The 19032-nt window shown below is 43.9% G+C and overlaps 1 protein-coding gene across 3 annotated transcripts in view; it reads left to right on the top strand.

Annotated features, from left to right (window-relative positions):
* LOC143808834 (uncharacterized) overlaps positions 1-17977 on the top strand; it is a 64151-nt gene extending 46174 nt beyond the window's left edge. Inside the window, exons 1-4 of one of the 3 annotated variants that reach the window (XM_077291934.1) lie at positions 3288-3441; positions 16376-16513; positions 16603-16745; positions 17883-17977. In XM_077291934.1, the coding sequence (XP_077148049.1) occupies positions 3318-3441; positions 16376-16513; positions 16603-16745; positions 17883-17888 (411 nt within the window). In that variant the 5' untranslated portion in view covers positions 3288-3317 and the 3' untranslated portion in view covers positions 17889-17977. Of the gene's footprint in view, positions 1-3287; positions 3442-16375; positions 16514-16602; positions 16746-17882 lie in introns of those variants that run through there. The other 2 variants (XM_077291931.1, XM_077291933.1) reach the window with 2 other exon arrangements.
* The last annotated feature ends 1055 nt before the right edge of the window (positions 17978-19032 follow it).

Genomic DNA, 19032 nt, shown 5'->3' with positions numbered 1-19032 from the left:
CATACCTGATGCGAGGAAGATCTAGCAAGTTACCTGTTGATCTAGACATGGGGGTCCTAACCCCCGAAGATACCTCGCCACATGCAGATTGGGATACAGAAAGGCAGCAAAGGTACCGCAAAATACAGGAATGCGTGGAAAGGAGTCTAGCCCAAGCCAGACAAAAACAAGAAAGGGACTACAACCAGCATGCTCCTGCGATTCCCTTGTCACCCGGTGAGCAAGTACTCAAACGGAAGAGGAGATCACACAAGCTTGACGACCAATGGGAAGCGGAACCGTATACCATCCTGCCATCCGATTTTGACAATACGAAGGTCTGTCTCATCAGCAAAGATTGAGGGGAAACCTCAATGGCAATATCCAGAGACCAGCTTAGAATATGCCCTGATAAGTTGAGAGAGAGGGAACCAGATCCAGGAACCTCTCCACTAGTGTTGAGCATTCCGATACCGCAAGTATCGGGTATCGGCGGATATTTGCGGTATCGGAATTCCGATACCGAGTTCCGATACTTTTGTGATATCGGGAATCGGTATCGGGATCGATAATAATGTGTAAAATAAAGAATAAAAATAAAAAAATATTGATATACTCACCTCTCCGGCGGCCCCTGCACCTTACCGAGGGAACCGGCAGCCTCCGCTCCTAAGAATGAGCGCGTTTAGGACCTTCCATGACGTCACGGCTTCTGATTGGTCGCGTGCCGCTCATGTGACCGCCACGCGACCAATCACAAGCCGCGACGTCATTCTCAGGCCCTAAACTCCTCATTCTAGGAATTTAGGACCTGAGAATGACGTCGCTGCTTGTGATTGGTCGCGTGGCGGTCACATGAGCGGCACGTGACCAATCAGAAGCCGTGACATCATGGAAGGTCCTAAACGCGCTCATTCTTAGTAAAGGAGGCTGCCGGTTAACAGCGGTAAGGTCCAGGGGCCGCCGGACGGGTGAGTATATCCATATTTATTATTTTAATTCTTTATTTTTTACATTAATATGGATCCCAGGGCCTGAAGGAGAGTTTCCTCTCCTTCAGACCCTGGGAACCATAAGGGATACCTTCCGATACTTGAGTCCCATTGACTTGTATTGGTATCGGGTATCGGTATCGGCGATATCCGATATTTTTCGGGTATCGGCCGATACTATCCGATACCGATACTTTCAAGTATCGGACGGTATCGCTCAACACTACTCTCCACCTGTAGAAGAGGAGAAGATGATACACACTGTTCTTGGTGATTTTCCCCAGTCTTGGACTCAAATAAACCAGGTCATCGTGGTACCTGTTTTAATGTTTCATCAGCTGAAACCGCCGGAATTAAATGTGGTACCACCGGACCCGCAATCACAGCAGACCCCACCAGAGGATGCCATGCCAACAGTTGAACCGGCCAGTCCTCCCTCTGCTGTCGATGAATCTGCCATGCCCACAATTAGTAGCAGCAGCCCTGAGAGCTCCAGTATACCAGTGCTACCCAGACTCACTAGAAGTGTAGCTAGAAGACAGTGCACTACACCAGTGATAGCCAGCGCAGCGGGCCCTGTTAGATCAATAGCAACCCCTGCACTGCAGAGGTCTACACGTAGCACCAAGAATCAAACCCCACTTCGCTACAAAACTTGGAAATATTAACGATAGCTGCTATTTGGTTGAAAAACTTTCAAAAGGGATCCCTTTGTTTACCCGGGATCCCTGCTGTTTCAAGTTTGCACCCACTGAACTGGGAGTCATGAACTGTGCATGACCAAAACTTTCGCAACGTTCAAATGTCCTCACCTCCCTTAAAGGGAAGCACTGTTATATTTACTTGTTCATAGCATTTACTTGTTCATAGCATTTCAAACCAGAGTCTGGTCATTGCAGTGGTATCGCTCTGCCGCTAAGGGGAGTGATGGTACGTCTGATTGCACTAAAAGAGTTCACCTTGCCAGGTATCACAGTCACACATTACACCTCACACTCCGGCCGCCAGGGGGAGCAAAAGGTGCTATCTATTAGGCCACTCCTCACACTCTGGTAAAACTGGGAGTCGGATAGGAAGTTGGGCAGAAAGCAGCCCGGGAGAGTTCAGGAGAGGACCTGTCAGGGGTGGGATCCTGACAGCGGCCTAGCACAGACAGATCGTTACGGAGCCGTGCCTGTACCTTATAGCGGCAGTCTCCTAAGAAAGGACATGAAACGAAGTATATTGTGGAGAAGTGAGAAACGAGATCACAGCACAAAGGCGATAGAACCAGAAGGAGTCGTGTCCCAGGATCGGCAACATCCTTCTGCGGCGCGTAGCCGGTGGCCGGAGCACCGAGGAAGTAATAGGCTCTACGCATTAGTTTGAACTATGGCAGGGCAGTTAACTTTAGGTTGGCTGTCTCACCTTTTACACCTAATGAAGACAACGGAGGCAATGGTGGGAGAGGGGCGTCTCTAGGGTCCCTATAAAATAACTCCAGGCCTACCCCGTCATACGGGTGCATCCTATCCATATCATCTGGGGGACGGAGAGAAAGTACAGAAACAAACACGACAGTTGTGAGAACTATCCCGTGGTGCTCAGCAGGGAGGTACTACAACGCACAGGTGCTGGTAGGAAGGCTACTGATTTCCACCTGCAAAGGGAACTCTGGATGTGCCTTCGGACTGGCCGGTCTCAGCCAGCCCTGTTAACAGTGCTCTGGATTGCGGATGCCGAAGCCTTCAGTAAAGAGGTAAAGAGACTGCAACCCTGTGTCCTCGTTATTTACTGTGACCTACACCATCACCTACATCTTTAATTGGGCACCCCTTAGCAGGGCCACGGACCGGGTCAGGCCACCATGACATCCCCAGAACTGAGAGACCCGATACCGAGTACCCCGCTGTCCTGCGTTTGGGGGCCGCTCCAGGTACAAATCCTTTAAAGTTCCTTATCCAGAGTCTGCATCCATTGCTGTTTATCACTCTCCTGCTGCAGTCTCTAGGTCTGTGGGGACATAGATAGAGGAGCATCGGAGTTCTTCACCTTGGAAAGGTGATTCCAGGTGCTATAACAGAAAAGTGCATACTTATCAAAATTCAGGGATGCAAATGATGTTACCAGCAATCATCTACTCCCTTCCACAGGGATGTTCTTGTAAAACCAGATACCAGGGAGTTGCTGACATGATTATCCCTCTCTGCTAATTATAGGGATGTCTTCATAGAATCCCATAAATTGTGAAATCTATCATTGTGGAAGAGCCCAACCGGTCTTGTATCTTCTCCTCCCATCTTTTTTCACATCTATAAATGATGTGCCCTTCACCTGGACGGCTCATATCTACAGTGTTCTGCAGATATGGCTCCGGACACCCGCTGTCTCATTCTACTCATCCTGTGCTACGCAGGAACCTTAGCACATGACTATGGAAATCCACCACCACCAAACCCATGGAATCCACACAATCCTCCACCACCACCCAGTAAGTTACGGGGATCAATGGCGAATAGTCTTATTGGTATCTAAGAACTGGTTCTTCTCTGTTTGTCTTGCCGTCTCATGCCTGAGTTGGACAAAGCTGGTGATGTTGTGCTCCTGTCCAGTGTCCATAGCTGCGTTGAGATGTTGACTCATTGGTAGAGATCTGGCAGAAAAATTGGTCCCATCTTGCTTAAAATTGACCAGATAGAAAACAATAAGATGAATTGTCATCAGTTCCCATTGGGTTATTTTGTGCTGCTTTGATGTTGGAACTGAACATAGGAGGACATGCCTCAGGTGATGTCTAGTTGTCATTACTCATTTACATCATGTTATGACTCAATTTTGCTTAACCCTTTCATGCCGCAGCCCTTTTTCATTTTTCATTCCCCTTTTTCCCAGAGCCATAGCATTTTTACTATTCCGTCAATATGGCCATGTAGGGCTTGTTTTTTGCAGGACGAGTTGTACAATTGGATTTAGCATATTGTGTACTCGAAAGTGTGGAAAATTTAAATGGTGAAAAAGAAACACCAAATGTGTATTTTTTTAAAATCTTCCTTATTGGTTAGACTGTTCAGACTCTCACTTTTATGGACTAACCTGGGATGGAGTAGTGGTATTACAACCACTAAGCGGCAGGTAGAGTAGTTAGGGAAAGCCAGGGGTCAATACCCAGAAGAAGCAATGTAGTATTAAGGAGCAGCACATAGTATAGTCAAGGATAGCCAAGGGTTGGTACACAGTAGCAGCAGTAGAATCTTGAGGCTAAGGAGCAAGTGAAAGTAAGCTTGACTAGTTGCTGGTAGCTCAATAATCCCACAAGGAATGGAGTGCAATGCCAAGTTTAAATAGGGTGTTCAATCAAGGGGGAGCCAATCAGGAACTCAGGGTGGAGACAATCAGAAGCAACACAGGTATAAGTATTTGGGTTAGCATAGAACTGTCAAAATCATATGAAAAAACCTCAATACTAAAAACACTTTTATTAATTAAAAACAAGGCAACCAACACCACTAAAAGTGATCAAAAAAACAAAAAACAAAAACAAAATGTGCTCAACCAAAACATGTAAAAGAAACTAATGGGGAAAACTATAGGACCCTAGTAAAGGCACCTGTACTGCCCCTACCTGGCTATCCACTATCTTATGTGACACAGAACATCATGATATCTGGCCTCCTGATGAGCCTGTATAGGCGAAACGCATTGAGGCGTGTATTTTAATGGCGTTTGGTGAAGCGTGGTGGCACAGATGAGTATCTATGGCTTTAACACATTGGTATATGTGGTAAATTGTCCTTGCAGCTGAGGGTGTTCATAAGAAACTGAAGTGTGGTGGAAAGGGACACACGATTGGGATGTGAGCCCATGTTAGTCAGTCCACCCGACCAGCATTACTATAGATGGACAATACCCACATTTTATAGTGAGTGAAATATGCTTTCCACTGTAAAGTAATCGCTATCCAGCTTAGGCCTGCTGCCATTTGTGTCCACACATATATATATGTATATCAGTATGCTTCTTTTGGGGAACTAGATCATCCCTAGTATAGTGACTTATTGTATAGCATAGTGGAACCTTTAGTGTGTGGGTAGAGGTTCTCACTAGTGGCTGCAGGGCTTATCAGGACCTACAGGGTTAGCCGTCGTGGAGCGGGGGCGCCAACACGTTCCCCCCTAGGGCGTCTACCTCCGCAGCCAGGTAGGGGCAGTACAGGTGCCTTTACTAGGGTCCTATAGTTTTCCCCATTAGTTTATTTACATGTCTTGGTTGAGCACATGTTTTTGGTTTTTGTTTTTTTTGATCACTTTTAGTGGTGTTGGTTGCCTTGTTTTTAATTAATAAAAGTGTTTTTAGTATTGAGGTTTTTTCATATGATTTTGATGGTTCCTACCTCGTACAGATTTGTATCTGACTAATAATTAATTCTTAGCATAGAACTGTCCAGTAAGCTGAATAGCTCAGAGGGAAGAGGTGCTGCCTGGTGCACAAGAGCTGCTGGATTCATATCCAAACATTCGTGTTCAGTGATGAGTGAGCATGCTCATCACTTGCTTGAGCATTCGTATGCTTGTTACTCAGTGAAAATGTTTTGAATGCTTGGGAGAGAGCTCCAGTTCCCACCCCACATGACACTGCTTAAAGGGGTCCTCTGGGGTGATGTTAACCCAGCTAGGATGGAATAACTTCCTACAGGTGAAGTAGGTCCCCAGGGCTCCCGGAGTATGGATGAAGATGGTGAGGAGTGCAGTAAAGAACGAGGACACAGGTTTGTAATCTCTTTACCTGGTTTACTGAAGACTTCAGGCAGTCACAGTCCAGAGTACCAGATCACAGGGCAGGCAGGGTCCGGCCATCTTGGAAGCAAGTTCAGAGTCCCCTTTACCAGGTGCAGTTAAAAGCCTTCCTACTAGCGCGGTGGTGTAGACCCTTGCTACCTATGGCTTCTGTCAAGGTCTTCACAGTTCTCTCTGTTCTCCTTAAAGGTGGGACACAAACCCGTATGACAGGTGGCTGAAAGCCTTTTTACAGCATCTCTATCACGACCCGGGCTCTATGCACCACTGTGTCTTTAGGTGTTAGGGTGGACAGGTGATGTTTAGTCCAGCTGTCCTGCCAGTTTCTAAAGTGCTTCGTGGAGTCCAACACAACCTCTGTCTTCCAGCTACCGGTGTTGGCGCACTGTAAGGAGGTAGCTCAGTCTCACCTATCTTCCCCAGTTGTCACTCTCCTGTGCTTCGCTCACTATACGCTGTTCTTCCTTCTGAATTCTCTGTCCAGGAGCTGCAGCACCCTCTGGGCTGCATGGCCTTTCACACGTCTTTCTGCCTCAAACTGATCCAGTCTACTGTCTGGCACTCACTAACTCACTTTCCCTCCAGACCTGTATATATATATGGAGGAGCCACCCATAAGTTGGATTAGCGCTCCCCCTTTCTGGTCTGGAGTGTGAACATGTTGTCTGCTTTGTGTTTACCTGATAAAGAAGATCTTCCTTTGCTTCCAAGCGTGACATCACTCTCCCTGTGAGGAAAGCAATGCCACTGTAACAACCAGGACCCTGGGGTGTTACACACACTTTGCAGATTTTGAAATAGATCTGCAGAGATTTGGAACTCACGGAATTGCTTCAAATCCGCAGTGTAGTGCACAACCAATGTTAGTCAATGGGAAATTCAGAATTGGTGTACACATGCTGACTTCCATTGCATCAGTCAAATCCGCAGAAAAAAACGCAGGTTTAAAAAGATCTGTGGTTTTTCTGTGAAGTGTGGGGGCGGAGACTATGTATGTGGGTGGAGACTGTGTGTGCGGAGACTATGTGTGAGCAGAGAAGATGTGCGTGTCTGAGTGCGAGTGTCTGTGTGTATCTGTGTGTGTGTTTGTGGGTCTGCGGGGGTCTGTGTGTGTGTGTATGTGTGTGTGTGTGGGTCTGTATGTAGGCAGGCATCGTCCGATGGAACTACTAGTCTCATCCGGCTATGTTTGCTACAGTGACAGCTAGCCGATGATTGGACAGTAGTAATCCCATCATCCAGCTACTGCGTGGAATAGTAAAAAAAACCCAACACATACAGTATACATACTCACCAAACAGCTAATCCCCGGTGCTCTTGATCGCCTGCAAAAAAATAAATCGACAGTATATACTCCCTGTTCTGACGTAATTCATTTAATAAGGAGTGTCCCACGATGATCTACCGTGTAGAGCTGTCACATCGGGAGATGTGACCGCTCTCTAGGGGCCTCCGATGTACAGTGACTGGAGATAATAATCCCGCACTGTATCGCTCTGCTGCCTAGAGGTCACCGGAGTTCTTCCTGTCACTTGTGGCACTTCTGTGTAAAAAAATTCTCATGCAGCAGTGCCGTAAAGTGAGAGCATGAACTCCAGTAAACCCTCAGTGATAACATTGCAGGAGCCATTGCCTCCTGTCAGTGTGTCACTGGAGGCCGTGTAGGGCAGTCACATCTCCTGATGTGAGAAGAAAAGACGTGAGCAGTGCACTACTGTAAGAGGTGCCCAGCTAGGTTCAAATACCATAAGACTAAATAGAAGAAACCTGGTACTCAACTTAATGCTGAAAATGTGAAACGATTTTTTTTGTCGTACCAAAGTTTTGGTACAACAATAAAATTGTTTCTCATTTTCAGCATTAAGTTGAGTACCAGGTTTCTTCTATTTCCATCTCCTGATGTGACAGTTCTACATGGGAGATCGTCGAGGGACACTCTTTATTAAATGGATTACATTGGAACAGGGAGTATACTGTGGGTTTATTATTTTATTTTTTTACAGGTGATCGATGGCATCACATGGATTTGGAGTACAATAAAGATGGGAAACTTTGTGGTGTTTTATTTAGTTAAAATTCTTTATTCTGTCTGTGTTTTTATATAACATGTGACAACTATAGGATTAGTAATGGATAGGTGTCTTATTGACACCTCTCCATTACTAAGCCGGGCTTGATGTCACCTTACAATACATAGGTGACATCAACCCCCCTACTGTTAACCCATATGCCACCGCTACAGGGCAAGTGGAAAAGAGAGGCTAAGTGCCAGACTGGCACATATTAGAGATGCGTCATTTCTGGGGCAGCTGTGTGCTGGTGTTTGTAGCCGGGGGGCAATATCCATGGTCCCTTCCTAGGCTATGAATATTAGCCCGCAGCTGTCTGCATAGACTTTTCTGTATAAAAATTATAGGGGAACCTCATGCCATTTCTGGGGGGCTACCCTATTTTAATAGCCAGTGAAGGCTAAGTAAACAGCTGTGAGCTGATATTAATAGCCTGGGAAGCTCCATGCGTATTACCCCCTTCTCAGGCTATAAACATCAGCCCCAGTCGCTGGCTTTCCCTCTCTGGTTTTGAAAATTGCGCAGGAGCCCACGCAATTTTCTTTCCCTTTTTTGTTTTAAATTAAACAGATATTGCATTTAAGGCCGGGGTCACACTTACGAGAAACTTGCACGAGTCTCGCATCTCAATACCCAACACTGCTGCCAGCACTCGGGACCGAAGTGAGCGGCTCCATGTATTTCTATGCAGCTGAACGCTTCGGTCCCGAGTGCCGGCGGCTGTGTAGGGTATTGAGGTGCGAGACTCGTGCAAGTTTCTTGCAAGTGTGACCCTGGCCTAACGCAGATTTTTTTAGATCTATAGATAAATCTATAGATAGATAGTTAGATAGATAGCTATATACAGTATATAGATAGACAGATAGAGGAAGAGTCTGCACAGAAAATTCCACAGGAAAATCCGCAACATGTGCACATACAACAGTCCTCATAATATTCTTTTAGATTTTAATCCTGAAAATTGTTCTGAGCAGGGAAATATTATACGCCATTTTTACTGCGGCAGTTGTGTGTCAGAAGCTACAGCCAGACTTGTGTGGATCTCAATAGCCTCGCTATATTGCTCCTGCAGTGTACCAGTCCATCTGAGGTGAGCCAATTTTCCTGCGATTGTAATAAAGCAAATTGTTTTCAGCAGTGAAATTTTATAAGGCATTTGTCATGCTCCCGTTGTACCTCAAAACTAAAAAAACTTGGTGGGGTACAAATAGCATCGCTATATTGGTACTGCAGTGGAAGAAGTCCATTTGAAGTGGGTAAATCTTCCTGGCATTGTAATACTGCAACATTTTCTCAGCAGTAGTGATGGGCGAACCCCCGGGATCGGCGGGTTTGCTCGAGTTTTTTTTGTAAAGTTCGAGATCGGGGCCGGAGATGACGTGAACTTGCGTCCGAACCTATGAACTTGGACTTTACAGATATGGGATGGGGTGGGGGTGGGGCTGTAAAAGAAAGAATAAATTAATAATAAACATTATAATTATACTTACCTGTCCAGCAACGTGTCCTCCCATCCTGCTGTCTCCCGGCTGCTGCAGCATCTGCTTCTGGGGCCGCTCATTACCTTCCAACGGTATTTACTGCACTCGGCAGTCTTCGTTTTCTTCTGACAGTGTTTGTTCGGTGAATTTTTTTCTGACTTGTGGATCAGGCCTCTATAACACACTGGATGCTACAAACTATTTTAAAGTCCAGTCCCCTACTGTATGACACTAGGAAGAATGTTGGGGTGGTTCTGGATCAGGCCTCTACAGCTTAAATTCAACCCAACAAAATTACAAAGTGTGATACAGCCGGTTGTCTAACTTTTTTCAGCAGAAAAAAAAATATTTTTAACAGCCACACTGGACTCTAGATTGCTTCACTATCTGACTGATATACAACTGCCTAGCTAACTAGCTATAATCTTGCTGCTAACAGTGCCAGCATCAAGAGCAGCCTCTCTGCGCTATTAGGCTGCCGTCACACGATCAGTATGTGGTCAGTATTTTACATCAGTATTTGTAGCCAAAACCAGGAGTGGAACAATTAGAGGAAAAGTATAATAGAAACATATGCTCCACTTCTGCAGTTATCACCCACTCCTGGTTTTGGCTACAAATACTGATGTAAAATACTGACCAAATACCGCTAGTGTGACGGCAGCCTTACAGTGTGAAAATGGCACTAAAACAAGATGTCTGCTATTTATATGAAGAGGGACATGTGATTTCAGCAGCCAATGACACAAGCCGTTGTGTCAGGACATTGTGGGTGTGTCCCGTGCCCTGATTGGCTAGCCGCAATGTGCATACATTAAGTTAGGAAGAAAAAAAATTACTGTTTACAAGAACGCGGCGCCTCTGAGCTTTGCAAACCCCCTCCCCTCATCAAACACGTGCCAAACGCTCATGATATCCCACCATTATCGCTGCTAAAGTGCTGAGAATACTTTTGTGGCAATGCAAATATTTTCCCGCACTTTTTACCAAATGTTACCGAATTTATAAAATTCTGCTTGTGTTTCTGATCACGAATCCGAATCTGCCACATTCGTGCTGAATTTCTGTTTGGCGATCGTTTTCATCACTAGTCCCTATTATAGTATTTCTGCTCTTGTGAAATTGATGCCAGTTTGGTGGTTTCTGCCTCTAATAGTTTGAAATGTGGAGACTCCTGATCGGGTCTCCATATGATGGGTTGCCCGTAGTGGAAGAGATGTCGGTCCCCATTATGATATTTATGCTCTGGTGAAATTGATGACACTTCGGTAGTGTCAGGCCCTAATTTTTTTAAAGTTGAAGACTCCTGATTGGGTCTCCAATCCATTTGCTGGGTTGGCTGAAGTGGAAGAGGTGTTGGTCCCCATTATACTAGTTCTACTCTGGGGAAATAGAGGCCACTTAGGTGCCTGCCCCTAATTATTTTAAATTTGAAGACTGATTGGGTTTTTCTGCAGGGCTGGTTGTAGTAGAAAAGCTGTACGTCCCCATTACACTACTTAATCTCTATTAAAATTTAAGCCAATTTTTTCATGTCTGCCACAAAGTTTTGGAAATGTGTAGACTCCTGGTTGGGTCTCCTTCATGTGTGTTGCCTGTAGCAGTAAGCCTACAAGACCGGTAGGCCTCCACCGCCTTTGGGTCAACTATCCGTGTTACTATCCTTACATTTTTCTGACAATAGTAATCTACAATACTGATATGTGTGCCACCTGAGTGTGACTGAGCATGAAAGCAGATTGAGCTGTTGCATGTGGTATCAGGGCTCCCAGCACAGGAGGTCTACACTGATGCCTCACCCACCTCTTCTTAATTTGAAATTCAATTCAAAACTGTAAATGCTGGCCCAGACTCTGATACCTCATGCATGGCTGATTGTTGGCTTGCCATTCTAAAATGTATACTGTGGGTCAATTGTGGCCACTTTCCTGGTGTCTGCCCCTAATGTGATGTGTTTTGGTGGCTTTTAGGCCCGTTTGAAGGTGTTGTGTATGCATTTGTTCTCACCTCCCATTGACTCCAATAGCGTTTGGCTATGTTTGACGAATATTCAACTAATAAATTGCTGAATATTGCAATATCGACAATAGTAATCTCAACCGAACATTGAAATATTTGCTCATCTGTACCAATGATTACTCTATTATCTGTAAACTATATACACATGTAATCATCAAGCACAAGTATATCCTGTAATTGAGGGTAAATATCCCTCCCTAGACACTCCAAGGGTGTCAAGTCAACTGAATAGCTCCAAAAACATAGAACTCCCGAAAAACGGAGCAAAAATATTCCAAATACCATAATTAAAATAAGATACAAAGTTTATTTAGATAGTACAAAATAACAATACAACTAGAAATTATACGTATATTTGCGGTAAGCAGTATACACTAACACAGAGGTATCGCAGGGGAAGCATATCGGTACAGCGGATTACATGTGAGTGACACAATTCATCCCTGGGGTAAGGAACCCCTGTTAAAAAAGCTATACCGTGAAACACGCGTCCGGGGCCACCGGGTGAAGTGAGGGTTGCTCCCCTGATTTTCATTATGGGTAAGTGTGCAGTACTATTTGCTATATAGCGAATTATGGACCCTCTTTACATGGGGATATCGTGACTTATAAATCTTTATAGGGTCCATCAATTTGCTGCTCTGTGTATATATATAGATATGCACTTGTTCCTTACCCCAGGGATGAATTGTGTCACTCACATGTAATCCGGTGTACCGATATGTTTTCCCTGCATTGCCTTTGTGTTAGTATATACTGCTTACAGCAAATATACGTATAATTTCTAGTTGTATTATTATTTTGTACTATCTAAATAAACTTTGTATCTTATTTTAATTATGGTATTTGGAATATTTTTGCTCCGTTTTTCGGTGGTTCTATCTGTAAACTATATACTGTATACAGAGCTCCTGTGTATAATGTCACTGGTGATACCTGTATTACCTGTACACTGTATACAGAGCTCCTGTGTATAATGTCACTGGTGATCACTGTATTACCAGTACACTATATACAGAGCTCCAGTGTATAATGTCACTGGTGATCACTGTATTACCTGTACACTATACATTATATACAGAGCTCCTGTGTATAATGTCACTGGTGATACCTGTATTACCTGTAAACTATACACTGTATACAGAGCTCCTGTGTATAATGTCACCGGTGATCTCTGTATTACCTGTACATTGTACACTATATACAGAGCTCCGGTGTATAATGTCACTGGTGATCACTGTATTACCTGTACACTGACACTATATACAGAGCTCCGGTGTATAATGTCACTGGTGATCACTGTATTACCTGTACACTGACACTATATACAGAGCTCCTGTGTATAATGTCACTGGTGATCACTGTATTACCTGTACACTGACACTATATACAGAGCTCCGGTGTATAATGTCACTGGTGATCACTGTATTACCTGTACACTGACACTATATACAGAGCTCCGGTGTATAATGTCACTGGTGATCACTGTATTACCTGTAAACTATACACTGTATACAGAGCTCCTGTGTATAATGTCACCGGTGATCACTGTATTACCTGTACCCTATATATAGAGCTCCTGTGTATAATGTCACTCACTGGTGATCACTGTATTACCAGTACACTATACACTATATACAGAGCTCCTGTGTATAATGTCACTGGTGATCACTGTATTACCTGTAAACTATACACTGTATACAGAGCTCCTGTGTATAATGTCACTGGTGATCCCTGTATTACCAGTACACTGACACTATATACAGAGCTCCTGTGTATAATGTCACCGGTGATCACTGTATTACCTGTAAACTGACATTATATACAGAGCTCCTGTGTATATTGTCACTGGTGATCACTGTATTACCTGTACACTGACACTGTACACAGAGCTCCTGGGTAATATCATTGGTGATCACTGTACTACCTGTACACTGACACTATATACAGAGCTCCTGTGTATAATGTCACTGGTGATCACTGTATTACCTGTACACTGACACTATATACAGAGCTCCTGTGTATAATGTCACTGGTGATCGCATCATTATCTATACACTGAGACTATATACAGAGCTCCTGTGTATAATGTCACTGGCAGTGGTGATCACTGTATTACCTGTACACTGACACTATACACAGAGCTCCTGTGTATAATGTCACTGATGATTACTGTATTACCTGTACACTGAGACTATATACAGAGCTCCTGTGTATAATGTCACTGATGATTACTGTATTACCTGTACATTGACACTATATACAGAGCTCCTGTGTATAATGTCACTGGTGATCACTACATTACCTGAACACTATACACTGCTGTAAATATAGAACTCATGTGTATAATGTCACTGGTGATGACTGTATTACCTGTACACTATACATTATATACAGAGCTCCTGTGTATAATGTCACTGGTGATGACTGTATTACCTGTACACTATACACTATATACAGAGCTCCTGTGTATAATGTCACTGGTGATCTCTGTATTACCTGTACACTTTACACTATATACAGAGCTCCTGTGTATAATGTCACCGGTGATCACTGTAATACCTGTACACTGACACTATACACTGTATACTATATACAGAGCTCCTGTGTATAATATCACCAGTGATCACAGCATAATCTATACACTGAGACTATATACAGAGCTCCTGTGTATAATGTCACTGGTGATCTCTGTTATAAACTGGTGGCCTAGGAGCGGCATGAGACGTACTCTGGAGAATGTGGTAACTGTACTGACCGCAGACCCTGGACTTAACACCGCAACTAGAAGTAGCCGTGGGATGTACCTACCAATCCTAGACACCTCGACACAGCCGGAGGACTAATTAACCCTATAGATAGAAAAGGGAAAACTATCTTGCCTCAGAGAAAATTCCCAAAGGATAGACAGCCCCCCACAAATATTGACTGTGAGAGGAGAGGAAAAAAACATACACAGGCTGAAAACAGAATTTAGCAAAGGAGGCCATTCTAGCTAGACAGAAAAGATAGGACAGAGAACTATGCGGTCAGTATTAAAATACTAAGAAATGTCCACCACAGATAATACAAAAAACTCCACATCTAACTAAAGACATAGAGGGTAAATCTGCCTCTCCAGAGATTCCAGCTTGGCTGCATAAATCCTTACACAGATTAAGCTGGACAAGAAAAAACATGTAATGCACTGAACAATGAGGCCCACAACATGTGGGCAGAAAAACAAGCAGACTTATCTTGAAGAAATGAACTGCAAGCAGGAGCGACCAGGAAGGGATGTGAATCCTCCAGAAACAATGAACAACTGGCACTCACTAAAGGGTGAAGCCAGACTAAATAGCCCCGTCCGAAGTGGACGCACCTGATGACTGCTGTGAAGGACAAACAGCAGCACTACCACTTATAACCAATGGAGGGAGCCCAAGAGCAGAACCCACAATAGAATTCACAACAGATCTCTGTATTACCTGTACACTTTACACTATATACAAAGCTCCTTTGTATAATGTTACTGGTGATCACTGCATTGCCTGCACACTTACACTATACACTCTACACTATATACAGAGCTCTTGTTTATAATATCACTGGTATGAATACTAATGTTATTAGTATTATGGTTTGTATTCATTATCAGTATTGTAGTGTTCAGTCACTATGTGGTGTTAATTTGTGGTGTGGACACAGTGTGGCGGTACTTGTCCTTCGTATTTGGTATTATTCGGTCACTGTGTGATGATAACGTGATCTGGTGATGGTGTGGAGGTATTTGTCCCTTGTATGTGGTGTTATTCAGTCACTATGTGGTGGAATATGTAGACTAGTTATGGTGTGGCGGTATTTCTCCTTGTATGTAGTATTATTTGGCTGCTATATGCTTGTAATATGTGGTATTATTCAGTCACTATCTGGTCTGTTCATGGTGTGGTGTGTTTTTTCCTTGTATGTGGTATTATTCAGTCACTAAGTGGTAGTAATATATGGTCTGTTCATATTGTGGTGGTGTTTCTTCCCTGTACGTGCTATTATTCGATCATGATGTGGTCTGGTCATGGTGTGATGGTACTTCTCCTTGTATGTGGTATTAGTCAGTCACTATGCGTGCTAGTCATGGTGTGGTGGTATTTCTTCCCTCTATATGGTATTATTCGATCACTATGTGGTCTATTCATGGTATGGTGGTATTTGTTCCTTGTGTGCGGTATTATTCGGTCACTATGTGGTCTGGTCATGGTGTGGTGGTATTTCTTCCTGTATGTGGTATTATTGGCCTTGGTATAGGGGATTGTGCTGTGTATGGCGGTCATTTGTCCTCTCTGATATTAATTAGGAGAAGATTCATTATTTCCATTAGAGATTAAATGCTTGGAACAAGATGTACTTACTGGGATTCTCCTGTGGAAAACAGTGATCACCTGTCCACAGGATAAGTGATGATGTATTGATTGGTGGGGGTCTGACTACTTGGACCCATTCAGCAAAAGTGGAACTTTTATCCTCATTTAGACTGGAGGGTTATGTGCGACTTGACCATTGATTCATTCATTCCTTCAGTGGCTGCACTTATTATTTCTAGAAGATCAAAGAGAATAAATGGAGCTGCGGTCAGCCATCCCACCTGCTGCTGCATTATAAAATGGGCATGTGTCCTATCAGGGATAAAAGTTCCTCATTGTTCCGATTGGTGCAGTTTCCCATGGTGGCCCTAAATGATCACCTACCCTGTAGAGCCCATGGATCGGTGATAACTTGTTTTACCAAAGATCCCATAATTGTACATCCCAGTTATGGTGGCACGCAGTAGATGTGCAGGAGCCGCCTGTGTTTAGAGTCGATGCTCCACTATAACAGGGATAACAGCTGACAGGTATTTGCATATAGATGTAGGGTGGCCCCAGACACCCCAGCCCGACCCTGGCCAGGAGCACGCAGCAGGATCAGAAGTTCAGAGCTGCACTCGCCATTCTGCTGGTGGAGCCACTGTGTACATATTTTACATATTCTGTACTGATTTGACGTCATCCTTTTTGAGATAATTTAGTGACTATTATTTTTTTTTGCAGAGGAAAAGCCGGGATCATGCCCAGCGCAATGGAGCAACTGCGTAGGACGAATGAAACCTGGAAGATGCAAATCTGACCAGGATTGTCCATCCAATCTGAAGTGCTGCTCCCCCGAATGTGTCCCAGAGTGCGTTAGAGGTACGTGCTCTGCCCCCTGCTGGATGCCTCTTTTACCCCCTAGTTGCCGTGTGGGTCGGGTCACTCAGAATATTATGTATATTTTGTAGTTAAACCCGGGAACTGTCCAACGGTGAATACATACGCACCCTGCACTAAGCCTTATTCCATAGTAAAGTGCAAAGATGACTATTCGTGTCCTAGGCGAAAGAGGTGCTGTGACCTCGGCTGTCAGATGCGGTGCGTGGATACTGTAAGTATCAGCAGTGTATTCTCCATGTGAGAAGATGCAGCTCTCCCCAACCTTTCCCAGCGGGAAGTCCCAGCACCACCTCACACTATTTTATATGTGCTCCTCTGCGTTTTTCTTTTTCTCTTTGTGGGCAAGATTTGGAAATTCCAGATGTTTCGCCCGATTCATCAATTTCTATGTTGTAAAACGTCTCAATATTTGGCGCAACTTTACTCCAGTTCCTGCCCGTGGTGTATTATTTTTCACAAATTCTTCTCCAATCTGCACAACTTGCGAGTTTTGGTGCCTAAAACACAGAAATAAAAAATGTTTTAACTTGTGCCAAACTCATGAATTGCATGCGCCATGTTGAAGAATTTGGAGCAATAAACGGCAATTGGCACCATGAGACCAAAAACGAGAGTGACTTAAGAAAACCCCCGTCATTGATGAATTGAGGCCTGTATCTCTCTGAAGATCTTAGTGGTTGTCAGGCACTGAAGGGGATATACGGGAAGAGACCGAAGACTCTACTTTATATTCTAGAAACAGCGCCACCCCAGTACAAGGTTATGTTTGGTATTGTAGAGCATGAAACATTATATTTCTGCTTCAGCCAATCAGCTGCTTGTGATACCCAGCTAATCATCCATTTATTCTGGCCACACCCAGCTATTCTGCTCCTTATTCTAGCCACACCCAGCCAATCAGCTGCATATTCTCACCCCATCTAGCCAATCAGCTGCTTTTTATACCCAGCTAATCATCTGTTTATTCTCACCCCATCTAGCCAATCAGCTGCTTATTCTCACCCCATCCAGCCAATCAGCTGCTTATTCTCACCCCATCCAGCCAAATAGCAGCTTATTCTAACCCTGTCCAGCCAATCATATGCATATCAGCTGCTTATTCTCACCCCGTCCAATCAGATGCATATTCTCACACCATCCAGCCAATCAGCTGCTTATTCTCACCCCATCCAGCCAATCAGCACCAACATCTCTCCCAGGCAAGTAACTCATATAATCAAACTCCTCTCGGACCCCTGTACAATGTGTGATCCACCTGTTCACACAGACCCCCAGCACTGCTATATATACTGTACCATATTCTGTCTTCTCAACTTCTCTTGATTAATCATAATTTTCTTTCTTTCAGGTTTAAAACAAGATGGAAAACATAGGCGGTGGGAAATGGGGATGATCTGCCGCCGTGTGACTCCTGCCTCTAATAAATACATCATTCCCCATCTTTGTTCTGTGACTTTTATTTTATTATTTTCTGAGAATTTATAGAGATAATACAGAATATACCAGTCCAGTACATTATAGAGATTTTACTAGGAAAGAAGATGGTTATAAAACACAGAAAGAATCCAACGATCTCTGCCCGGATTGGAAGTGGTGACTAGAGATGAGTGAATATGTTTGGAAAAATATTAACGAATCCGAATTGGTGCCATATTGGTGCTGAATTTATGTTTGACAATCGTTTCCGAACGTATTTGCTCATTTCTACTCCCATTGACTCCAATGGCATTCGGCTATGTTCGGGGAATGTGGCAATCATAATCCGAACCTAATATATAAAAATTCGCTCCTCTCTAGTGATGACATCACGCATCGCATGTTCAGTCACATGATCACTGAGGCTAACGATTAACTGCAGCATCAGGGGACTGATGTCATCACTTCCTGTTGGGTAATGGGTCAGGCATTATTGAGTTATTTCCTGTTTCTTCAGCTCACTTACACATAACAAGTAATTTTCTAAGTTGTTGGTAAGAACTTTTCTAATCACAACCAAGGATTCAAAAACCTGAAGATATTCCAGCTGTGAGGAATAAGAGATAAGTGAATCTGTTCGGAAAACGTTCGCCAATTTCAAATTTGGCATGAACGTAGCACATTCGGATTCGTGTTCGCTTTCACAGTTCAGAAAATCATCGCGTTTCCACTAATGCTTATGTTATTAATTTGGTTAGGATAGTGGTGCTGTATGATGAGCTGCGGGTCAGTGTTTGATGAGGGGAGGGGGTGCGGAGAGGTTAAAGGAGCATCACATGCTTTTTATTTCCCCCTTAATTTTCTGTGTGTTGATTCCGGCAGCCAATCAGGGCACAGAAAACATCCACAATGTCATGACACAAGGTCATCTGTGAATGGCTGCAGAAGTCACATGTCCCTGGCCATATAAAGAGCGGACATCTTGTTTTGATGGCACAATTGTCTCAGAGTCACAGTGCAGAAAGGCCTCTCCTGTGCTAATGCTGGTGCTGAAAGTGAACTTGTCAGTGAAATAGATAGGA

Source organism: Ranitomeya variabilis, chromosome 2 (genome assembly GCF_051348905.1).
Source record: "Ranitomeya variabilis isolate aRanVar5 chromosome 2, aRanVar5.hap1, whole genome shotgun sequence".
In the NCBI taxonomy this organism is placed as follows: Eukaryota; Metazoa; Chordata; class Amphibia; order Anura; family Dendrobatidae; genus Ranitomeya; species Ranitomeya variabilis.
This window is presented reverse-complemented; position numbering and strand designations above follow the sequence as displayed.